The sequence below is a fragment of the Cucumis melo genome, chromosome 5 (genome assembly GCF_025177605.1).
Source record: "Cucumis melo cultivar AY chromosome 5, USDA_Cmelo_AY_1.0, whole genome shotgun sequence".
In the NCBI taxonomy this organism is placed as follows: Eukaryota; Viridiplantae; Streptophyta; class Magnoliopsida; order Cucurbitales; family Cucurbitaceae; genus Cucumis; species Cucumis melo.
The window spans coordinates 20,611,742-20,637,961 of NC_066861.1; the positions used below are offsets into that span (position 1 = coordinate 20,611,742).

The following is a 26,220-nucleotide window of genomic DNA, read 5'->3' on the forward strand; positions in this document are numbered from 1 at the left end:
TATAATAAATTATTTAAATATTTACGATCCGGGTAACAAAATCCATAAAATTAACCATTTTTTAAATATTCTAGGTTTGACTTTCCATCTTTCTTCTCCACGAATCGTCTTTCTTCCTTTACTGTTCATTTTTTTCCACTGCAAATCGTCTTTCTTCTTTTCCTCTCTTCTTTTACGTCCCAAATCTTTTCTTTTTCTTTCTCTTTTTTCGCTACGTGCATCGTCTTTCTTTTTTTTTTTTCTCTTCTTATGTCATTTTTGGGTAACTAAATCTGATTTCTTCCTATCATCTTTTTTTTTTCTGCGTTCATTCGGGGTAACCAAATCTATAAAGAGAATATTGAAAAAAATTGTTCCAAGAGAATTGAAAAAAATTGTTCCAAGAGAATTAAAAAAAATCATTTAGTCAAATCTATCGTGTACCAAAGAATGTTGAAAAAATTAAACGATCATGTAAATAAATGTAAACATTCGTGTACCAAATTAAAAAAAAAAATCGCTTAGATTTAGGGTAGCCAGATCACGATCGTGTAACCTAATTAAATGACTGTGTAACCAAATTAAACGATAGAATTGAAAAAAATAAGTCATTTAGATTTTGTTATCCAAATCTAAATGATCGTATATCAAACAATAATCAAATCTAAACGATCATGTACTAAATATATTACGCACGTTGTTATGGGGTAATTTTGGTATTTTCCATTGTAGGCCTAATTTTGGTATTTTTCATTGTAGGCTTATAGACTTTTTTTGTTTTTGAAACTGTTCTATACAGTATAAATATTTTGTCGCTTTGTTATATTTGTTAAAACACTCCTATTTGTGAAGTGCATGAACATGAGAATTTTACACTATATAATCTTATAATACAAAATAATATATAAAATGTATATTTCCATTTTCCAATAAATTTATTAACGCACAAATATAAATCAACATATATTTTAAGAAAAAAAACTATAAATCTAGAGAAAAAATGAAAAATGGTAAAATGTGAATACAGATGTACAAGCCTCGAACGACATTAACACATGGAAATGAAAGAAAAAAAATGAGAAAATTTCATATGAAAAATCACACAAACAATGACACGCACGATGAAAATAAATGAAATTTAGAGGTGACAGAAAAAATAAGCCAGATGCCTACAATTAAAAATAAATAAATGTGTAAATCTCTTATGATTAATTAAATGCATTTGCATTACAACTAAAATGAATAATACCACAGTCAAATTCGTAATTAGGAAATTATTTCCATTCTTTTTTTACACATTGTGCCATTACGTATTTCTACTTTTCAAAATAAAATGGCTAAAAATTAATAGGAGTGTTACAGACTTTTAGGCTTGATTTTTAAATAAAATTGTAACTTACTAAGTTATTCATGAAAATAATCGTAGATTGCAACTTGTAATTTGACCTATTTTATCAAAATCGAATATAGCTTAATTAGCATAAGAACATATTAATATTCTTGAGATTTGTACCTCAAATCCCCTGTCCTACTGGAAAAGGACAATAAAAGAAAAAACAAAAGAAAAAATAAAACATGAGATCAATCATATAATTTCACATAAAGAAAGGAGGATGGCAGATGGTGTTTGTGTGAGTGTGCGTGCAGCTAGGGTGGCCCCCATATTGCTAATGCTATAGGTTGAACACAGAAATAGGTCTCGTGGGAGAGCTTTTAAATGACAGTGGACCCATACTTACCTTGTTCAGATCCCCTATCAGACTTTTTTTTTTTTTTTTCCTTTCTGATAGTGAAAAAAGTACAAGATAGAAGATCGAACAGAAGGAAGATTGTGCTAATAACCATTAGGTTAAATTCACAGACCTTTGGAATACACCATTAACTTTAAAACAACATATAAGAGTTGGCTAAACATAAAAACAAATTACACATACTTTCTTTAGAAGAAATGAATAAAAGAAAGAGAGAGAGCAAGAAATAGAGAAGATTTTTTACCTATACATATGGAACGAATCCAAAACAAATAAGAAACCACACTCCAACAATGTTCTTCACCTTCCAATCCAAACGCCAAAAAGCCTGGCCTTTGCCTCTGTGAACTGCCAGAAAGAAAATTTGCATGTACAATACATATTTCAAAGTACTCCCTTCCTATAGACATTATTCTTTTATCCCACATATAATTGATCTTTGGCAAAATTTGTTCAGAAAGGATCCATCAATCTTATCCACACTACATATGGTACACTTATTTGTAAGAGAACACTCAGAAAAATATAACTCGGAAGATCTTGCTGGAGACTTGGTACCTGTAATTTGCCTCTCACTGGGCAATAGACAAATGTCGTAGTGTACTTCTTATCAATTTTGTCTCTGTCGGTGGTCAATCAAAGTTTGGTTTCGTAACACCGGAAAAAAGCTTGTCTGCAGGCTCTACAGTCCTAATTCCTCATCTAGATTCTGGAGTTAACCTTCAAAACTTGGATTGATATGTATCTCTTCTTCGATTCCCGTGAATGTTTCATTTCTTTTCGGCGGTCATTATAACCCGATTTTGATCGAAATTATGTATGCATAAAGAGAAACATCAAGAATCTGATCTGGAAGCAGTGAAGGAAGAAAGAAGACCTGCAGCTTGTGCAGGTAGAATATCACCAAATGTAGACATTGCAGCTGCTGATCTATCTTTAAATATGCCAACTTGGCTATCAGTCAACATGGACCCAAGTTTTAGGGTGCTCTCACCAAATCTGCTTCCAACCTGGAAGCCAAAAAAGGTAAACTTAGAAACTTTGCTATTCCAGATATAATTCTGATTTTATTATATGTGAAACACAAACAGGTTGATAACGAGAATCCAAAAACTTTATGTCTAAACCTTTTACACTTCTCAATTCATCACTGCTGAGGGGAACAAAACAAAAGACAGTAAATAAGAACCAAATATTAAATAAGTTGAAGGTCATGAAAAATATTGATAGAAATGGTATTTGAGGGATATTAAGGGCATATTAGTAAATAGTTAAGAGTTTGTTTGGGAAGTTTGGTTATAAATAAAGTGGGTCGGGAAGAAAAACAAAAAGCATGGTACACGTCTGTATTCCAATGCATTTCTCCCTCTGAGTCAAAATAAATATGTTTTCGGACTCTCTTTTAAATTAAGAGTGTATGTTTCCACGCAAATCTCAACAGTTAAGAAATTCTTATTCTACACATCGATCATTTTGAACTAAAAGTAAATTGTATGCAATATTTTGGTGAAAGAATTGGGACTTGAGAGTGACCTCATCATCAGGGGTCCAAGTACCTCGAACACTTGGTTTATCTTCTATTTTTGTTTCCATTTATATTTCAATACTTTCAGATTCTATCAAATATGAACTCCGAGTATATCAATCTAATGGACCAATATCATTATCAGTTCTGGTGTAATAGGGCAGAAAGCAGGTTGCCGACAATATCAGTGTAATAATTGGAACAGTGGTTAACTAGAAAAACATATTCAGAAAAGTGATAAACGGTGTTACCTGCATGAAAGATTTAAATAACGGAGCTGCTACCCCAAAACTGGAGTTATCATTCAAATCCATTTTTTGAGGAAGATCCCCGTTCGTAAAAGCTTTCCAGGAGTTTCTTGAGGAGATATCATCCGAAGGCGTTGGAACAGTAGCCTTCATTCCTCCTTTTGAAGACAAGACTGGAGCACTGGATAAACAAAAAACACATCACATCACATCACATCACATCACATTAAATTCATTCAATATTAATCACCAAATCAACATTATTTTTGTAACCAGTGCTTTCAAAATAAAAAAATAAAAAAAGAAAGAAAAAAAAGACAGAAATTTCAGCAGGCTAGGTTAATTATTAGCCTTCTTTTATCATCATATAAGCCAGGCATTCGTACAACTAGGAAAGAATACTGAGATACATTGAGCAATCCAACACATTCAATAATAAATATTTTGGGATTTAACCATCCATTTTGCTTCTAGTTGGTCTACTTCTAAATTATTTTGTAATTATAGTTATCTAGTCATCTCAAATTTTCATCAGTTGGACATCTTTTTTGTAACCCTTTGGAGCTTTAGAAATATCACACCTCCACTTCGTTTTATAATGAAAAGCCTGTTTCTTATCAAAAGAATAATAAATGTGGCTCCTGAGGACACATTTAATACATTCTCCATCAGAACAAGGAAAAGCAATTGACTAACTCTGGTTTAAGATGATTGAGCGTTCATTCCTATTTAGAGAAGAAATACCAGACAAAATTCTTTTAACATATTTGTCAGCCAAGTTCAGAAAATTATTTTTTTAGTAAAAGGTCAATTTAGAAAATTATAGTCATGCCCCACCACATCTTTAAGTTGCAGTATTCAGCTGGAACAGGAGGTGTGTAATTGTAAAATTTTAATAAGAAGTCCACAAAGAATTACCTGATGGGAAGATATTTAAAACGAGGAACAGTCAAGCATCTCATGATATTGGATTCTGAATTGCTTGGCAATTTCTGAACAGTGTCTGTATACATCCTATTGAGCTGCACAAAGAATCCAAAAAGGACAGCATGTCGAAGATATGTCTGTCTTTCATTTTCCCAGAGATATGGCTCATACCTAAAACAAATTGCAGGAACCGTTAGTCATCTTATCCCAAGTAGTTGCTACAGATATCACTAGTATATGCATACATTAGCTGTAAAGCAAAACAATAGCATACAGAAAAGAACAGCATCCAAACAGATATGGCTAATGAACATATCTATAGAAAGAGCACACCCACCCATACATGAGAATCAGATTTGTACTTACCACACATCTTATTCTCTTCTATTCATATTTGGTTTCTAATTAAATGGCTACAGAGATTCCCTATGGGAAAGCACCCCATGGCATAAAGGAAGATATCGGGATAAAGCCTGGTTGCTGGTCCTCTACTACCTCAATGGCTTACTAGGTTGTTTAATATTTTAAACTCCAAAATCCTATCCTGAACACCAGTGTTGTAATAAAAGGCTTGCACTTCGAAAGAGAACTCTCTAATCAAGAAGATGAAGAGCTTACAGCAGTCACTGAGAGTATCCACCTCTCTTTAGAAAGGACACTAAAATTTTGGATCCAAAAATGTTCTTTCAGCTTATCCTACAAGTCTAGTTTAAATAATTTGAGAATTCTATAACTTTCCTTTACCAGCAAGATGGTCAAATTTATTCTGAAAAGTCATAAGATTCCACACTTCTAAGCAATCAAATAGTAAAAATATAAACAACTACCATTTGCAGACTGATTATTATTGTTAGTTTCCTAAAGACAGGCCAGTATGCTACAACCTGCTTCTAAGTAATCCATAGATATCCGTAGAAGAAAAACAACTTCTAAGTAATGCATAGTAATCCATAGTTTCCTAAACCTCCTTCTAGCTACTCCGCTTTCAAAGTAATACATAGAAGAAAAACAACTCAATCAACTCAAAATGATAATTTGTCACCATCGGAAAGCTTCCAACGAATACAGTAAGGAATATAACTAAACTTACGTTTGCCAGTCAATAGGATCAAGCCTTCTTGAAAGACGATCAGTTAATGCATTCACGCGGTCTCTAATAACTGATTTTTCCTCACTAATATCCTGCTTCCTTCTGAGGGCATACTTTACCCTGGGGTTTTTGGACAACTCTTCACTCATATTAGAGTGGCCTCCACATAAAATATCAGCAGTGAACCTTATATCTAATAGAACCTGCAAGACACCTTTTTCTGACACTTGAGGCCCACCAACTTCCATAGATGAAATGAAGTCCCCATAAATACCTATAACCTGCAAGGAACCATAAGATATAACCCCAAATTAACATATATACTTGCTCATTTATTCTATATTTTTCAATTTTTACTCATTTATCCATTCTATTCCACAAGTGGTTGCAACCAATTTCATCGAAAAATGTATTCTCACAGATATTCTAATACCAAATTGAAAATTAGAAAACTCACGTGGAATTGTAAATACAGCATATGTGGATCGAATGTATGAGTTTCCATGCACTTCAAATAAAAAATGATTAACAAATGAATGCTTGGACTAATCAAGAATTTTTATTCATTCACTAATTGGCATCAGATTAATGCAAGCAGAAGTCTTTATGGGCTGGTTCCTTGAGGAGGATTAATAGAATAACAAATTTCGTCCAGAGACCATATTAGACTTCAGAACCTCAAGATACATTTCATGCAAAAGGACGTTGGTTGGAAGTCATGGATCATGTTTCATATAGGTCCCCTTTGCCACAACAGTTTTGGGAGGATTTTTCAAGATTCTTTATCGGTGTGGCTCCAATCAAAGTTATCAGAATATGATTGAGAAGGTAATTTATAATCACCCTTTAAAAACAGAGGTAAGCTTCTATGAGAGGCAGCAATCTTTGCTAATGTTTGGAACATCTAGTTACAACGAAATAGGACAACCTTTGAGGATGCAGAAGGGTCTTGGGAGGATGAATGCAGCGCTGCTCATTTCCCACCTCCCTTTGGGTAAAATCTATAAAGCTGCCATTTTCCGTTGTTTTTATTCTTAACACCTAGAGTGCTTTGTGTGGGATCTGAGTTGTCACCCTCTTTTTTTGTTTTCATTTATCTAAATGAAGATTTGTTTTCTATTAAAAACAAAAATTATAATTAAAATCAAACAAAATACCTTTTCCAGGAGGGTTGTCGCAAATTTTCGAATAATTATCTTCTCAATAACGTGACCTCCAATTCTGTGAATTTCTTCACATGCACGGAACAGAAAGGAAATTATGTAAAGAGAAGGCATTGATGGAAGAGCAATTTTCATATCTGATTGACTCTCAGAAGATTGTTCTTGCTTGATTATCGTCTCTTCCCAGCCCTGTCAATTACAACTAAACTATTACCATGTACGCATAAACTATAAACAACCAAATAAGATCCGTTTTAAAAAAATTATAAACAACCAAATAAGCAAAAGATAGAACTAAAGGAAAACAAAAAATAGTGCAATGCTTAGATAAGAAAACCAGTAAACTGGTAGGAAAACTCTAACTATCCATCAGAATACTAAACAAAAATATAAAATGATACGATTTCAACAACAATGTCAAGTTAGGTTTAGGGTTTAGCATCAAGTTAGGTCATGTTCTCAGACACTTAATTCAAAAATCATTTGGTCTTTTTTTAGAGAGATAGAGAGGGGGAAGGGCATATGCTCCATGCATTTTCTATTTAAAAAAAAATATTGTGGACTATTATTTTTTTATCTTTTCATTTCTGTTTTTAAACATATGCAAAAAAGAAATGGATGGAATGGTAGTTTGGATCTTCCCACTCCTTTTGCTTTTGGAGTGAAGTTAGGGAGAGGAGGTGCATGAAGCCTTTCCGTGGGATCTTGACTTAGGGTGCTCATACCCATAAAAGCAAGGGACCCCCAAAACGAAGTAATACAAATTTGGAAATAAGATCAATCACTTGAAAACACCACTCTTCCCGTTTCCTTGTTTTAACGACATTTTCTGCTAAATGAGAACTAAACTTCCAAGTTGTACTCCTAAGTTTTGCAACCTTAGCCTCCATGTGGTTTCACTTCCTGACCATGACTCCCTTGACCTTTTTCATTCATCAACAATGAAGTAGGATCATAAGTGTTTCAACATGCAATATTTATTATCTACATTTGCAAAAAAAAGATTTTATAATCTAAATAGTGGAATATATTTGTACTAAACAACTAAATTACAATGCCTCCATTACCTAAGTATGCTAACACCATCACAGGCCTCTTACCACAACAATCAGGCAGTAATATCAAGAAATCGATAATAAACAAAAAAACAGAAAAGCCTATCAAAAAGACAAAATCAATTAAAAAAAGTATCACAAAAATAAATCAACATTAATAAAGACGAATATGAATAAAGTTTCAATCTGAAACATAGAAGATATTTTACCTAGCCCAACTTTTTATCATTTTCCTAGTTGAAATGCAAAAACCATATAGATGAATCTTACAAGTAAGTGTTTTGGCTGTGAGGAAAACAGTCTCTGAAGGTCTCAATGCAAAGGTACTAGGTTGGGCTTTGACAGAGAGAAATAATAAAATAATATAAAAAATATATAACTTACCCTCAAGGGAGTTGCTGACAGTAGGGCATCATCTCGGGCAAGATCTCTAGAGAGAATGGCAGAAAGCTCATTACACAACCATAACATCCACAAGCTGTGAGACTTTACAGAAAGATCATGAGTAACTCTATTTAGTTCTTCTAGTTTTGAGCTGGCAGTTTCTTTAGTTCCAAGCAACGCAGCCGTTGCTAGTGATGTTTGTCTTCTAAAGTCAGTAGACATCTGTCTTCCAGGAGAATTAACATATAGAGGAGAATCGGGAACCCCTTTGGATTGTCGCAGTAATGAAGAGTGCTTGTCAAAAACAGAGGATGGCGTGTCATTGACCCAAAATTTTGGTGAACCAAGGATGAGACCAATGTGCTTCAAGTGATTTTGAAATGCAAATAGAAGACGACCAATGAAAATTGATCTCTCAACAACCGGAGCAAGACTAACAGGCTGACTAGCAGTCCTACTATTTTCCATGTTACTATATAGATTATCAATCTCTTTTTCAAGTTCCACCAATATGGTTGACATGCTTTCATAGCACTTATTCTGAAGATAAGGTGCCAGATCTTTTAACCTTATTGATGCCTTCGGAGATTCTATGAAACTTAAGAGATCCTTAAGCACACTCTGACAACAGCTCTCAAATGCATCTCTGATACGACTGACTTCTGGACCAAAATAAGCATTGATGCAATTATTAAAATCACTCTCTTCTACAGATGCTTTTGCCCCCACAGTTGGACAGGTTTTCTTAGCATTAAACTCTACAAACCAAACACCACCACCAGTAGAGGCTCTATTTAAGTACCCATGATTACTTAAAACATCCTCAGTTAGATGAACCGATTCTGCAATATTAACCACTTTAATCATTTCCATGAATCTTGAGTCAATAATAGTTTTCATCCTGCGAGCAAATGCATCTTCAAATATATCATCCCATAGGTCTGAGTCATCTTCCAAAACAAGCTCCCTCATTCTACTCCACGGCAACTCAATTTCAGACCCGAAAACACTTTTTAACCAATCCAAACTTCCTTCCAAGACTTCCTTACTTTCCATTGTCTCTCTTATTAATTTCTCAGCAGAAGAGAGATCCTGGCCACTTCCAAAGGCATCGATCAAAAACCTTCCATTGATCTGGCTGACGATTTCTCTTCCACATTCTCTTAGCCAGCTCGAACAAGTCTTAGCAATGTAATCTTTCTCAAGCATGACCATTACAGACTCTAACGTATCCCTGAATAACTTCCAGAGCCTAACTTCCTCATCCGGATTGGGAATTCCACCAAACAATTGCGATGCAGGTGGTGAACTTAATATAACTTTGTAAAACAATGGCATATCATTCAAAACTTGCAAAAACAATTCACCCACCTGTCCTATACTAACCTGAATTATAGCCAAAATCTCGCAGAACACAGATACAACAACAGACCAAGCTGCATTACTCCCACACGTACCTAATTTTTGAGAAATCCAAGACTTCCTCGTATCAAGAAACAAACTGAGTACTTGCTTCGGCTCAAGCTCATCAATAACCGCAACAGCAGCCAGAGCGTCCGCATAAGCTCCAACCCCAAGTCCACGATCAAGCAATCTCTCCCGGCTACGCTGTGAAATCTGAGATTTGAAGCTCTCCACTATCTGCCAATGGTGCTGAAGCAGAGGAAAATTGGAGAGAAACTTACGGTCAGAATCAGCATTATGGGTCGTCAAAGCTTGTTGCACATGCTTCGCACGGAGATGACGAACAGCGGCTTCGAGAAACATGGACTCGTCAAGACAACCCCAAATATTCTCAGGGGTATCAACAAGATACTTAACCCGACAAGCAATGGCGTAAAGGGTAACACGAACATGATTATTAGAAGGAAGATGCGTGAGCAAATCAGAAGATGAAAGGGAACGGATGGAAAGATGAATGGAAGAGAGATTGGAAGAAATAGAATGAGAAGTGGACTTCATAAGAACGATGGAGTCGGCGGAGTCTATCAGATCTCGGTAACGATTACCGACAAGTTGCCGTAACTCTTCTTGCTTGGATTGGATCTGGGCACGGGTGGAGGATTCAACCTTACGAATTTCGGAAATGGGTTTCGTTCGGAAGAGAGATTCGGCATCTCGGTAACCTCCTCCTCCATCAATAGAGGAAGCTGAAGGTCCTCCCATGGCTGCCGATTGTGATGATTTTGGAATTGGTGTGGATCGGACACTATGAAGATGCCAATGTCATGAATCAATTGTTAGGAAATTTAGACTTCGAAATGGAAATGGATTAGATTAGAACAACATTTCTTTGATTTTGCTTCAGATTGGGATTAGCTTTGGAAGACACCAAATTTTCCTAAATCTTCAAGCTTTCTCTAAAATTTACTCAAACTAGACTGCTCTAAGCCTAAATTTTCCTTGAATTTACCATTTTGCCCACATAAGTACACAAATTTTAATTTTGGGAAATTTTCATTTTACACCCTAACTTGGTTGGAAACTTGGAATGATGATAGGCATTACCCAAAAATTATTAGAGTTGAAATGTCAAATGACCTAAGGTTTTAAAAAAAATCTCGAAGGATCTATTGTTGATGTTATAGACAACTAAAGTTTTTTTCGATCAAAATTCATAATATTTAGTTAATGAAAAATAGAATTTCAAAATGTTACAATCGAGACCTCCCTAGAAATATGAGGAGCAAGCCAATTTGGTGCAAAATCAATTGAAACACCTCCAACAACATTGAAAATAGACTTACTTGCAAGGAGATGAGCAATCAAAATACAAGAGCAAGGTATAAAATCTACACTTTTTGGATTCGATCTCCCCTAACCAATCACAAATCTCCTTCAAAATGATTCCAAAAGGGGAACGAGTTTGAAAATTGTCATAACTGCTTTGATAAGAAGTTGGAAATCTAATTTAATGCACACATTGCGAAAGCCATAAGCAAAGGCAACTTCAATCCGGTGACAATTGTTAACTCTTCGGTAGAGAAAACTTCCAAATCTATATCAATCACCTTGGAGAAAGTTATCACCATTTTTCATTGAGAATCTCTCAAAATACCTCCCAGTCGAATTCCGATCATTCCAAAGGGATCAACAACCCAGCACTAAAAATTCTCATCTCTATGGAAGACAGCTACTCCAAAACTCTTATAAGCATCTTTGAACTTGAAAAACTAGGCTCAAATGCAAAATTAACCAACGACAATAAAAGCTTCCATAAATCTTTCTCGCTTCTGCATTGAAAAATGTATGCTTCGTTATTTCTTTATCTTTTTCACACATCTCACACCAGTGACAAACATCAATGTTTCTCTAGAAAAGAAGGATAAACATCAAGTAAAGTTACAATAAAGTTATGATATTGTCTTCTCTTTATATTTTTCTGTTATTTCTTCTTCTCATATCGTTTCATCTTCTCGAAAATGGTTGGTATTTTCTTTCTTCTTTTTTGTTTTCACGTCGTCTTCTTCTCCATATTGTTTCATCTTCTTCCTCCAATTGTTTTTCTTTCTTCTTCAAATTGTGAGTCTTCTTCTTCTTCAGCATTGCACCACACTGACAAGTCAACGCCACTAACCTAAAGAATAATAGACGAGATCGAGATTATGTGAGAGCAAGAGGCCCATTATGAGAATCCATTTGGTGCGAGAGTCTAATATTTCATCTTACTACTAAAGAAGAGCAAGAGAATGAGAGAGCAAGCGGTCATTATGTGTGTACGAGGGCTTTGTTTTCATAATTTCACACAGATTTGATGTTAGCATAGGGTCAATTGGCATTTCTATTGAAATTTTGAGTCATTTGACATTTTGGACCCAGTTTTTGGGTCATTCGTTCTCAAATTGGTTCCATAACAATTTTGTTTTTAGTTTTCTATTTGAAATGTATGATTGTTTTCCCTAAATTTTAGTTAAATTCTAAAACCAAAAACAAGTTTTTGAAGTTATTTTTTTAGCTTTCAAAATTTGTTTTGTTTTTCAAATTTTGATGTAAAGTGAATAACCTTTTGAAACTTATATGTAGAAATTCGAAAACAAAAATAAATTAAATTGTTACCAAATGGACCTAAAAGTTTGTGTAAATTTAAACTCTAAACTAATATTTTTATTAATTTAAACCTTGAATTTCCGAGAGTGTTTTAATTAACATCATCCTTGAGACTTGACAAAAATATCTTGTGAAATATTTAATATAATTCTTTTCCTTAAACTTTTAAATTGTGAAAAGTGAATAAGTTCAGATCTTTTAAAGAATTCGTTTAAAAGTTGTTCATCCATTCAATAATCGCAGTGTATAAATTTGTTCAAGCGTTAAAGTTAATAAAATGGACCATTATAATTTATACATAGATAATTTTCAAACAAAATCTTAAGTAAAAGTCTAAATTGATTCGTTTCTGGACTTTTTTTTCTTCTTAGAGATTCAATTGACAAAATAATAAATCTCACGTGAAGTTTATATTGGATTTTATATCATAAAACTCGTAGATAGTAAATATAATTCATTAATCATTATTAATAATGTGTTATTATTATAATTTCAATAAGTGTTATTGATTATATTATTAGTTTTGTCTTAATAACCTAAATTTAATAAACTGACATCCTAAGTTGTTTGATGAGTCTTAAACAATATGCATAGACATACATGGATCAATGTTCTAGATACAATTTAAAAGGCCTATAGTATAGGGATAAGGTTGGGTACCTTATCTTGGTAACATTATGGATACGACTCACTTTATATTTGATATAAACGCAATGATCCAATGTCTTCGTGTAGGTGACATGTGAGTGAGGGTATCCTATGCAATGAGTTTACATAAGACTGGACCACGAAATAGTAACCACTAGATGTAATTCCGTTAACTAGTTAGGTTTCTATTTCACATTAGGATGACCTAGGTAACTTAGTCTTAATCCTGAGTATATTATGAACTCTTATTCGCGAGAGATTGTCCTTTGATTTGTACGGGTGAGAGTAGCTAGATTACCAACTCAATATGCTTATCATTTTGGGGACAAGACCGAGTGTGGAGCTGGGAATATAATCACACAAGATGGAATTCACTTTTTCCAGACTTTAGGGTAAGTAGTTAAGTGTTCCCTTAAACGGTATCCTCAAGACTTGAACAAAGGGTCTTACCCTCTCTATGGCACGAGAGGGGTTTCTATTTAGTGGTTGGACCATAAACATGTTGTTTATTAGAGGAACATTGGTATCTAAGGACTATAAGTAACCTAGGAGCAAAACGGTAATTTGATCCAGCATGTGTTATGAACACTTGTGAAGGACTAACTTACTGATATTGGTCTATATCCATGGGCATAGAAATATATCTACAGTGAGAAGAGTTTAGATGTGAGTCTTTAGTAGAGTGTACACAACTAACGAATATTTATTAATGTGGTTAATGAGTTTACCTAATTAATCTCATATCGTTGTAGTTTTTGATCTGTAGGTCCATTAGGTCTCCTTTCTAGTTCGTGAAGGGTAATGAGTTTTATTTATATTGATTGTAGTTTGAAATGTTCAAATCTACTAAAACTATAGGTTAAAATTTAATGTGTATATGACACACATTAAAACTATAAGTTATGTGAGAGATATTCATTTAAATATGATTTAAATGAAATATTAATTAAATATGATTTAATTTAATTAATTAATTTTTGTATATATTAATATTAATTTAATAATAGTTATTAAATTAATAGGGAACGTTGGTGGTTTTCCAACGTTCCCATTTTTTCTCTATGAAGAAGAGGGAGATATTAGTGTAGCATCTCAAAACAGTTTGGGGATTTTATGCATACTGCAATTTTTTCAAAAAGAAATTCTCTCTAAAAAATTTCATTTTTTTCAATTTTGGTTCCCACAAACCAAAAATCTCAACTCGAATAGAGAGGTTTTCTAGTAGTGGTGCCCAAAATTGGCATTTAGTAGATTCAAAGTCATCAACATGCATAAGTTTTCTATTATATTTTCTCTATAATCTCTAGTGTTTAATTTTAATTTTGAGAGTATGATTAACCTTAAAATCTAGAAATTAGTTTACATATAATTTTGTTAATGTATTGGTATTTTTAAATCCCAATTAAAATTGAGTCTATGATTCTGATTAATTCTTCTGCTGCAAGGTCTCTCATCCCTACAATTTATCCAAATAAAACATAGTGGAGTGTGTAAACGATTCATTTGTGAAAGTTCAAAGTTTAAATTGATATAAATATAAGTTCATAGTTTAAATTGATACAACCACCAGGTTTAAAAACGTAAAATACTATTTTTTCTATACTCTTTAAAAAATATCAAATTATAAGTTTAAGGTTTGTATTTATTTGATCTCTAAACTTTTAAAAACGTATATTATAATTTTAGGTCTAATATGATAATTAACATTGAACTAAGTTTACTTTAGCTAGATGTTAAAAATAGAAATGTTGAAAACCAACCCAATCCAAACCGACCCTGATTTGGTTTGGTTTAATTTTTTAAAGTCAAATTAGACTTCTTGATTTGTGTTTGGAGAAAACTAAAAAGTATTGGTTTAGATTGGATTTTTGTTGGAAACCCCAGTAGAAAAGCAAAAATCTTATTCGAACCAATGGTATATATACCCTTAAAAAATAAATTTTTAATAGGTATTTTTTTTTATTTTAATTATTATAGTGCATATATATTTTGCTAAGAAAAAACACTAATTGTTATATAAGTGAACGTTTTTTATTTAGAAAATTGCAAAAAAAAAAAAAAAAAAAAAAAGTCAAATTGCAACTGATAAGATAGACCAAATTTTAATTTAAACTTAGCAAACAAAGACCAATTCAAAACAAGGTAAGAAGTAAGAATAAAATTTTGGAAGAATAAAAGAAAATACCAAAAATCAACAACCAAACCAATAATAAACCATCCAAATAAAACAAATCTATTGATTTTGTTCTTTATTGAACATTGTGTAATGTCCCAAATTAAGATAATTTTAATCTTAATTATCTTAAGTTTAATTTTGGAAGATGTTGAAATTTTTGTGTTAAGTGATTTGTAATTTAGGAAATTTTGATTAATTATATATGATTATATAATTAATTGAATTTGAAGTAATTATATTATGAAGATAATACAAATAAATTAAGGATATATTGTTTTGGGAAAGATAAAAAAGAAGATTTAATGGGAGGAGTTATTGAAGAGAGAGAAAATTTGAGTTAAAAAGGGGATTTATTGGTTTTAAATGTAGAGAGAGAAGATTTGGTTGGTTATTTGGAAAAGAAAAATCATAATAACTTTATTATTATTACTTTTCTTAAATAGGTCTCGAGATGCGCATTATGACTATTCATTTTCCCTTTCAAGAAACTCTAGCCTCACAAAACCCTAGCAACCAATTCTACTGCCGCTGCACGCCATCGTTTAGCCTTGTCGTCGCAAGTCGCACATCTTCTTCATCGTCCATCGTTTGAGCCATCTCGATTTCGTTTGTCTTCTCTCTCACCGTGCTCTCCTTAGCGTCGACTATCTCGTGCACCGACCAGCGGCCGCGATCGACCAACGTTGGAGAACCGTTGCTAGTCAAGTTGTTGACCGTTATCAAACGTCAGTCGAGCTGCGAACGAAACTCGAACCCACGCAAGCTGCCGCATCTCTTAGTCAATTGTCGTTTCGTCAACCGCTGAGTCAACTCGAGCCATTTCTTCATTAGCCATCCGCCCGAGCCACATGCACCTGAGCGAGCCACCCCTACCTAAGTCGATTCCTTCCTTCAGCCGAGCCGCTGCGTCTGCCTTCCACTCTAGCCAAGCCATTTTGAGCTGAAAAGCTTATTTTAATCCTATTTAATCTATTTTTAGTAAGTTTTGATTGGATTTTTGGCATACCCAACAAAAATTAATTTCAGATCATAAATAATTTAATTTTGGATTAAATTGGTTAGATTTTAACTGGAAGCTGAGCTATGGATTTTTTCCCAACCAAAGATAATTTGGACTCGACCTCAACTTTGGGTAAGTTGAATCAACTGGATATTTAGATCCTTAAGCAACTGTCAGTTAAGTTATTAAACTTAGCAATTTACCCTTATTGTTTAGGATTTATTCTTGAGAAGCTTGGTCTTGCTATCAGGATTACATTTGGTTAAGCTAATCTCCAGGTAAGAGATTCTCCCACTAAACCTTCGGATTGAAGTAAGAACTTGCATGTAAATTTTTTCCATTATGCATTGAGGTAGCTAATATGCATAATGTGGTTATGTTTATGATGATTGATAGTCATGACTAGTCTATGCTTATGATGACTGATGGATCTGACTGAGTTATGTTAATGATGATTGATGATGTTGAAATAATGCATTAAACATTAATCTCATGTTTTAGAATGCTATGATTATTGTTCATGCCATGATTATGATGTTATGATATGTACATGCTATGGATATGGTATGTTGTTAGCTTTATCTATCAGAGCCGTATCCACATGGGTGTCCCTCAGGATCACCACCTTTTATGACTGTATAGTCCAACGGGATCACCAGTCCAGTAGGAAATGATATGTTACGAGTAACTTGACGGGGTCCCTCACAACCCGATTCTCTTAGTGTCCCTTTCGAGGTTCACTAAAGACCAGTTTGTTCTAGGTGTTCCTTGTGTTCACCGAAGACCAATTTTGTCCTAGGCGTTCATTTGGGTTCACCGAAGATCAGAGATGTTCCTATGGAATTATAGATTGCGCGTGTTCGGGAACGTATCAGTTTAGAGGTACCACTTTACAGGACTCTAATAAGAAGTTAACAGACACCTAACTGGGCTTGTAGTAGGTCCCTTACTGAGTATGTTTTTATACTCACTCTTTTATGTTTAATTTTTTTTCAGACAGAGGTAGAGATAAGAGTAGAGGCAAGCTGGTGAATGACAACAAGTGACCGTGGCGTGCCATAGGGGAACACTTTTGCTTCTGCCTTATGTTATCAGATTTTGATTTCAATATTTATGCACTTTTATTTATTTTACTCTTTTAAAACTAGATAGAGACCGAGCTAGGAACTTACTTTTAGATTTATTTCTACTTACTTTAGTTTATTTATGATTTTAATGAATATTTGAGTTTTTAATTACGAAAATTTGATATTTTCAATTTTAATTTAAGAAATTTTATTTTCCTTCGAGTAGTAATGATAAGCTTAGTATCACTACTAGAAAAAGAGTCTTTCTTGACGGTTGCAATTTTAATTTCTTGACAGTTTAAAGAAAACGTCAAGAAAGGGGTGATTTAAAAGAAAAACCGTCAAGAATTTTTGTGAAAAGGCGGAGGGTAGTCAATTTTTAGCTTTCTTGACAGTTTTGAAACGTTATGTAATATGCACTTTTTCTTGACATTTTAAAACCGTCAAGAATTTTTATCAATTCAACATTCTTGATGTTTTTTAAACGTCAAATGATATGTACTTATCCTTGACGTTTTAAAAATATCAAGTAATATTAATTAAATTCTTGACGTTTTAAAACGTCAAGAATTTTTATGAAAAGGCGGAGGGGAGTAATTTTTAAAATTTCTTGACAATTTTTAAACGTCAAGTAAGATACTTTTCCTTGACGTTTTAAAAACGTCAAGAATTACTAAATAATTAAAAAATAAAAACTTAATTTTTTTTATAAGAAAGCCTAATTTTCCCCTTTCTTTTTACTTTTTCCCTTTCCCTCCACATAAAACACAAATTTCCCTCTTTCTTTCTCACAACCCACACGATCCCAAACTCACCCATCCAGAACGTCGACAACCCGAACATCGTCGGACGTCGTGGAACGTCGTCGACACCGCCAATGCTTCCCGTGCTCACCCATCCCGAACGATGTCGAACACCGAATGTCGAACGCTAACTTCCATTTGAACGCCTAATGCGAACGCAAATGTCGTTCTCCTGCTCGCCGAACGTCGGTTGTTTTCTGTCAACTTCTACATATCTCCGTTCTTCCACCAGCAAAGTTCTCCATAATATGAAAAGATAGAAGTGAAAAGTAGATTGGTAGACTTTTCATTAAAAACTGACGACTATTAGGATGATGTTTAGCCATGTTAATACTCAAGCAAGCTGAAGGCATATTTGAACCAATTGATGATGTTTTGAGGATTAGCTAGTTACCAAATGCCTTTTGTGTACCTCATAACAAGGTTGATTGTTTTGTAAAATAGGTGTGACTGTTTAGGTGATGGGCAAGAAATGTTTGATGAAATGTCCTAAAGGAATGTGGTTTCTTGGATTACGATGATTTAAGCTTATTAGCAAAAAGATTTTGCCTTTAAAACCTTGAATCTGTTTGTGGAAATGTTAAGATCAGGTACTCTTTATTTTGCTTTCATTTTATTTGTGTAAGTGGGTTTGTGAGTGTGAACATCTGAAAGGTAAAATCTAGTTTCCATTCCTTAGAATTAACATTTTGTACTCCTTGTTATATGGATTGCACAGAACACATGTTAAATATGTTGATGTTGACAAACACATCAATTTTTCCCTTTTGTTTCTCACTTGTTAGGCCTAACATATATTATTCCACTCCTAACTTTCTCTCTTCTTTACTTACACTGCAACTTGTCATCCATATGTTTTGTGTACTTTGGCCAAGTGTTATTTTCAATGCTACATTATATGTTTGCATTTGGTGTATTCTTTTATGCTTTTTCAAAAATGTTCAGCATCTTTTTTCTTCTTTTTCTTTTCTTTTCTACTTGTTTTTATATCTTTGACTAAATTACCATTATAGGACCCAAATTTTCTAGTCTTTATTTAATAAGTTTTCAAGTTCTTTGAGAATTAACATCCAGCTCAGACTTTAAATTTTCACATTTATATTAGGTGATGGGGTTTTTAATTTTGATTTTGTATCTAGTGACTATTAGCTCACTCAACGTTTTCTTTTTAGAATTCACGACACATAAAATTGAAATTTTCAATGTGAAAAGAAAACTTACATTGAAAATTTAGGTTTATGTTTAATAAAATCATTAAATTTTAAAAGATAATGAATATATATATCAAGAAAGCCTGTTTGATTGACTATGTGAAGTTGATGAAGCTCATTTTTGTGTGTCTTCCTTTATTTCTTGATGGAGATGTTCTGTGATTTCTCATTGCCAAGTGCCATTAGTTTGAATTTATATTGAACTAGAGTAATTAGTCAATTATTATCATGGAATTATTTACCTGATAGGGTGTATTTATTTGTTTTAAAGTAGCACCAATGAGAAGTTAAGTTAATTGTAGTAAGTTCATCACAAAACAAATCTTTGTAATCAAATCTATTATTTCATTGACTTTTTACATCATTTTTGTAGGGCAGATGATGTGGCTATGGTGTGTTTATGTTCTTAGCCTAAGTTTACAGGCTCATTAGTACTACTTAAGGTCAAATTTTTCTACCTTTCTTCCTCTCATATATGTTCTTAGCCATAAAACTCTTGAAGTATCTCTTAAGGATTTGTAATAGCATAATTTGGATAAATGACCTCTCCAAGTAGACACTAATGATTCTAACTTCCTTATTGAATCTTTTGTGAGGCATACTAAGTTGAAATTTTTTTGTGACTAATGTCTACAAGCTCGTTCAAGCAAGAGCATGATTTTGGTATATTCTTGAGCTTTCTATGGAATCCTGTATTTTTATAATCTCTTTTTCAAATCAAAATAATATATGTTTTGTTTTTTTTTTTTTTTTTTTTTTTTTTTTTTTTTTTGCAGAAAAGAGACATGCTGAGGCGGCCTAGATTAGAGAAAAATACCCAGACAAAATTTTGGTAAGATTTATGACTTTTCTTGTTGGTTATTATGTATTCAGTTTAGATTTTTTTTTATGTTTGTGTACTAAATTTAATGTTGGTTGACCTTCACTGCGTAATCTTTTAGTGTATATGATTGTATGCATGAGTGTTTATGTGAATGTGTGCTATGTTAAATGGGATTTTTCTCAGCAGAACAAATAATTTCACGATTGCTATTAGTGGCTTATGCTTATTGATTCTCATTCCTTTATATTCTTGACATATTCCATTTATAAACACTATTAACTTAATATCTATCTGCATTTAAAAAAAAAATCTTTGTAATGCACAAATTTTGGTTGTAAAGTAGATATTATTGTGATTTATGCATATTTTTTGTTTTGATTTTTTGTTTGATTGGTTGAAAGAAATTTATAGCTCGAAGTATTAGAGGTTTGACCACCTTAGATTTGCAATTCCATTTTGTCTTACCCTCCCGCATTATAATTTTAATTGTGTAGAAAAACGTGTGTTTGTTTAGTTATACAATGCTAACATTCCTCCTTTAGCTATTTGAGGTATAGGTTTGGAGCTTTCATTTGTGTTATGGTTGAATCTTCTTTTTTCATTTCTATTTTGTTTACCATTTGAATTTTGAAATGAAGATATAATGCTTAAAATACTGAACAGGGATCAAGCTAGGTAATTTAGTTTGTTTGGAGAGCAAGAGTGTCACTTAAACACTTTTTAGGAACCTCTTTTACATGAATTATATTACATGATGGGTTTTATTTCGTTGGTGGATTGTGTTACTCTCTTTAGTTTTTGGTTCTCAAGCTTCATTTTGATCATTTTAATCTCTTGTAAAGTGTTGAACCTACTTTGTAACTCTTGAAAACTATTGTGTTTTTATTAGGTCTTGCACTAATATCCAATTGATCTACTGCAGTGATGAAGTTACCAAGAAAGTGATTGATGTTTGGTTAGTGACAAGGACTTGTTGTAATTTCGTTATTCACAACAATACCTCGTTGTATTTAGTTTCTTTGTAAAAATATGTTTGCCAAGTTTCTATTTTGCTTGTATTTGTCCCTTTAGGAAAATTCATTAGATTTTGTGTACTCAGTTTCTTTGTAAAAATGCTATCTATATTATTGTTATATATGAAAGTTCTAATATTTTCAAAGTTTTGGAAATGATATGGTGAAAGGTTTTATACTTGATGAATATTGTCGTTTATATCTATTTATGGAACAATTGTTGGACCACTATACAGGACAAATGGGAGCATAATACAGAAACAAAAATATAAACAAATTACAATTAAAAAACATGGAAAATTGTGTGATGGTTTAGAAATGTCATGAACAATAGCTTTCTTGACGGTTTTAAAATATCATAAACAACGACATTCTTGGCTAATACGGTCCTTCGTCACTCCCCAGGTATGCTTTATGATTTATGATGATGTTTTGTTTATAACCTTGCCTGAATTAAACTAGATAAAGTATGAATGTTATGATTGTTTTGTGAAAAACTTCTACTGGTGGAATTTAGGAAAAATGCAATCATGTAGAGATGTATGTAGAGGTGGTTGACGAGACAGAGGAGCTGGACGTATCCAGTCTGGAGAGCAACCTGCTGTGCAAACAGCCAACCCTACTACAACTATCACTCAAGCAGATCTCGCATGCTAAGAGATGCATTGGCACCGTTGCATGCTGCCCAATAGACCCCGCCAGCCCCTGCTTAGACCCCGGTGGAACCCTAGGTCATGCTAGACCAACTGTCAGCAGAGGCTAAGCATTTGAGAAACTTCAGAAAGTACAACCCCAAGACGTTTGACGGGTCCATGGATGATCTCACCAAGACTCAAATGTGGTTGACTTCTATAGAGACCATCTTCAGATACATGAAGTGCCCTAACGACCAGAAAGTTCATTATGCAGTATTATTTTTTACAAATAGAGGCACCACCTAGTGGGAGACTGCAAAGAGAATGTTGGGTGGTAATGTTAACCAGATAACCTAGGAGCAGTTTAAAGAGAGTTTTTATGAAAAATTCTTCTTTGCCAGCCTGAGGTATGCTAAGCAGTAAAAGTTTCTGAACCTGGAGCAAGGCGATATGACTATGGAGCAGTACAATCTAGAGTTTGATATGCTGACCTGTTTTTCCCCTGATGTAGTAAGGAATGAGGTTGCCAGGACCAACAAGTTTGTTAGCGGTCTCCGACTAGATCTTCAGGGCTTCGTTTGAGCTTTTAGGCCAACTACCCTTGTTGATGCACTGCGCCTAACAGTCGATATGAATCTGCACGATAGAGCTGATCCATCCAAGACTATAGGAAGAGGGTCAACCCTAGGTCGAAAGAGGGTCAACCTTAGGTCGGAAGAGGGTCAACCTTAGGTCGGAAGAGGAAGGCTGAGTTGCAGCCTACTATAGTGCCACAGAGGAACCTGAGGTTAGGTGGTGTTTTTCAGCGGCATAGTGAGGAGATTATTGCAGCAGGAAAGACCTTGAGAGAACTACTTGCCTGTCGTAGCTTAGGAGATCTCATGGAGGACGTTGCTTGGCAGGAAGTGGAGTTTGTTACAAGTGAAAGAAACCAGGGCATATAGCTGACTTTTGGCTTCAGAAACTGTTTAAGACTACATTGAACCAGACTCTCACTTCCCAGCAGGGAAGAGTATTTGTCACTACTCGTCAGGAGGTTGAGCAAGCTAGTACTATGGTGACAAGTACGTTCCCAATCTTAGGGCACTTCGCATTTATGTTGTTTGACTCTGGGTCATCTCATTCTTTCATATCCTCAGTATTTGTTCAGCATATGTGTTTAGAGGTAGAACTATTGAGTGGTATACTATCTGTTTCTACTCCATTTGAAGAAATTATAAGGAAAAGATAAAAGCATGTCAAGTAGACATACCAACCCATGTGTTAGATGCAACTTCACTAGTTTTAGACATACCAACCCATGTGTGTATTTATCGATATGACAGGTATAACAATTTTAAACTTACAAATATTAGGAACAGAAAAAAAAAATACAACCCAACCCAACCCATATTTTAAGGTTGGGTTGGGAATAGAATTTGGATTATTCGGGTTGCTAACCCAACCAACCCGAAAATATGGGTTGGGTTGGGAATGTTCCCTAACCCAACCTGTTACAAGGTATCATATTGCCTCATGCTCAATATCTCAGTCATGTAGTTGTTAGAAATCTTAAGAAATCACATGACAAAATTAAAACATGTAAGCTTATCTTTATCTTTCGTAAAACTCAAGCTGCAGCTTGTCCATGAAAAACTGTAAATCTTAAAACAATACTTGCCAATACATAATTTGCTTAAAACGATATCATTTTTCAACTACTTTTCAGAAACTCAATAGTCATGTGCTCACATATAAATTTCATTAAGAAATCTAAGTTCGAAACTCACACTTGAAACTAATCATGGAAATTTTATATCAATCATAAATTCAAAATCGAGTATGTAAAAAATTTATTCGTAAATAACAATTTTAGAAATCATTTTCGAAACTTGTTTTGTTACTCACGGTCTTGATATAGTTCCCTAGTTTGTAAACTCGGCCTATTTCCTCTCGGCTTGTCAAACAAACCAAAACTGAGCATCAGAACCTCGATATTCTTCTCTTTCTATGATAAGCCTAAAATGAGATACTTTAGTTAGGATAACGTACTAAAGATTGTCGCTCATGAATTCCAACCTTAAGAAATAAAATCACATTTTCACACTTTTTTACCAGAATTTTTCAAGATTCAGTACACAAACTCAAACATTCATAACTTCCTCGATATTTAACCAAAATGAGTATACTTTATATAAAAATATTTAATTTGAAATTCCCTATAACGTATTTGAAGGATTGAACATCAGATTGCCAGTGGATTTGCCCTGAAATCTCAAAAAACAAGCTACTCCAAAATTGCACGTTTTGCAATCCTTTATCTTCTTCTTGAAATAAAACCTATTTATAGTCATAATTGACCCGTGTGGTCTTCATTAAAGTTGTAGAAAATTGAAAGTTATTTTCAACTATACTAAATAGAGCTTCTAATTCAACTTGTACTCTCTGGACTACTCGAAAAACCAGAGGCTTCCAGGATTCACGTGATATTCCTAAACCATGTCTTCTCCTTCAAAAGTCATCCACTTAATATAAGAATTAACTCATGCTTTCTTCACAAATTTTTTTAGAAAATGAGCTAACTTTCAAACCTGACAAACCCCACTTTCTAATTCACTTTGTGTAGCTTGAACTAGAACAAAAACAATAGATGTGCAGATTGAATCAAGATTCTACCATGGATGCACTTTGCTTGAGTTTTTCCCTCTCTTCTTCGACCTCAAAACTCCAAATTTCTCTCGCTATTGCTTTTTCTCATTCTTTTGCTCGAAATTCTCTGAAATTGTGTGAAGAATGGTGGAGAAATGAAGTCAAGTACTCCTAAGCGATGGGTGGATCTAACAACATTTTTTTTTCTTTCTTTCTTTCTTTTTCTTTATTCTCTAATTTTATTTTATTTCCTTTTCTTAATTAACCTCACTTACTTTTTTTCATTTATTTCTCAATAAGTTAAAACAATCTAAAACAAAAGCTTCGTCAATTTTCTTCAATAATGAAACGACAACAACTTTAATCTTACTTCCTACAATATTGACATGAGCAAACAATCCATGGAAAAATCTCGAGTTTACATGTATTGTGATAGACTTGATGGTCCACAACCCTTTGTTCGGGTGGTCTATCGTGATAGACTTGATGGTTCATAGCCCATTGTATAAGTGGTCATGAGATGGACTTGACGAATTATACTAAAACTTTTTTAATGATCCACACCCTTTTATTTGGATGGTTTGACATGGACTCGAAGGATAATGATGAATTCTTCCTAACTCAATTTGAGTGGTTATTTTTTATAAACTTAATGAAGCATATAACGTAATAATGAAGGTATGGTCATTTTTCATGAAAGAGTTTAAAAATCTCTTTCTAGTGCTTTCACGATGATCCGAGGTTTAAGTCCATGGTCAAAATAATCACATCCTATATCGCATAATCAAGAAAAGACCAAGGAGTAAAGCATATTGTGGGGGTCTCATCAGGTGTTATTGAAAGTTCAAGAGGTAACTCACTCTCTCTAACAAGGTTGTTGTCTTGCTTCACTACACATCAATTCAAATCATTAGATATTGACGCTTAAGCTTCATTTCCTATCTTAGCTTAGAACAGATTTCTTAAAACTTATGTTTTCTTTTGTTTATGTTGAAACACTTCAATAGAGCTATACGTTAAAAGAATAAATCTATAAAATAAAAACTCGTTAGTAGTATGGCTGAGTCGTAAATCTTGATTTCTTTAAGACTATTCACGACTCTACTCACTATGCAAACAATTCATCAATTGCCACATCATTCCCAGGATAAAACAACCTCAGAGTTGCACCAAAATTGAACAGAAAACAAACACTCTAATGAATACTTACTCGAAATTCAAAAAATAGAACAAAGTAAAAAGGAAGATAATATTTTTTATTTTTCGACTCGATGATCTCAAATGAGAAATGAGGTGTGATGTATATAGTGGAGGAAATGTAACTTTGGTAACGGTTCAATGGAAAAAAACGTTGTTAACAGTTCAATAATCAAAAAATTAATTAAGAAAAACAATTCAAAATTAATTTAGCAAAAAGATGCGTCTATCATTATTTTATTCCACCATACTATGCCTCGCCTCCTTGCCCAGACAAATAGCGGCTTGCACGTGTGGAGATATTGGCAATGCCACATTTATCTATCTTCTCACCCTCTATAAAACTTAGGTACCCCTTTAGGGCTCAAACCCACAATGATTTAAAATATTATAAAGTAATCCTTGGTTTTGAAGTTTACATCTAACAACATTACACGCACAATATTATTCGAGTGAAGTTCTAAATGGTCGTGGTTTAAGGCCTTGCACATATATCCCAATTTAGTGGATGCTCTAGAAAATTTGCCTAAAATTCCATAGGAAGCAACATTCACTTCCACATCCACAAAGATGAATCTATCAGGAGTACTCTTGTAGCTATATACTCCGCTTGTCATCAAGAATAGAATTCATTAAGAACTAAGTTCAGTCTTTTCATTTGCTTCAAGATGTCATGCTAATCATTGTATCATAAGAATGAAACTCCTAGTTATTTTAGCATGATTCTCTTCATATAACTTATGATCAGTTATTATCCATTGAACTTGTTTCTTGGGATCTCCAGTCTTTCAAGTTGGGTCTACTTCACAAGTGACAAAATTTTCTATAGGCTTGAGTCTCATTATTTCTG

General features: G+C 33.6%; 1 protein-coding gene across 1 annotated transcript; it reads right to left on the reverse strand.

The window, feature by feature from the left end:
• Nucleotides 1-1,808: 1,808 nt before the first annotated feature.
• LOC103485917 (conserved oligomeric Golgi complex subunit 1) lies at nt 1,809-10,510 on the reverse strand. The gene is made up of 6 exons (XM_008443702.3): nt 8,123-10,510; nt 6,678-6,872; nt 5,521-5,801; nt 4,422-4,601; nt 3,507-3,684; nt 1,809-2,740 (listed from the first exon to the last, which is right to left on the reverse strand). Exons 1-6 carry the CDS (start codon nt 10,286-10,288, stop codon nt 2,567-2,569), a joined length of 3,174 nt encoding a protein of 1,057 aa, XP_008441924.2. The 5' UTR covers nt 10,289-10,510; the 3' UTR covers nt 1,809-2,566.
• Between the last annotated feature and the right edge of the window lie 15,710 nt (nt 10,511-26,220).

What these genes read in the sequence shown, in the direction of transcription:
- LOC103485917 (XM_008443702.3), bottom strand. Translation starts at nt 10,288, where the DNA reads ATGGGAGGACCTTCAGCTTCCTCTATTGATGGAGGAGGAGGTTACCGA. An exon ending in CGACAACCCTCCTGGAAAAG is followed by an intron (nt 5,802 to 6,677) that starts GTATTTTGTTTG and finishes GGTTCCTTGCAG; the next exon opens with GTTATAGGTATTTATGGGGA. An exon ending in TATTTAAATCTTTCATGCAG is followed by an intron (nt 2,741 to 3,506) that starts GTAACACCGTTT and finishes TTTGGCTTCCAG; the next exon opens with GTTGGAAGCAGATTTGGTGA.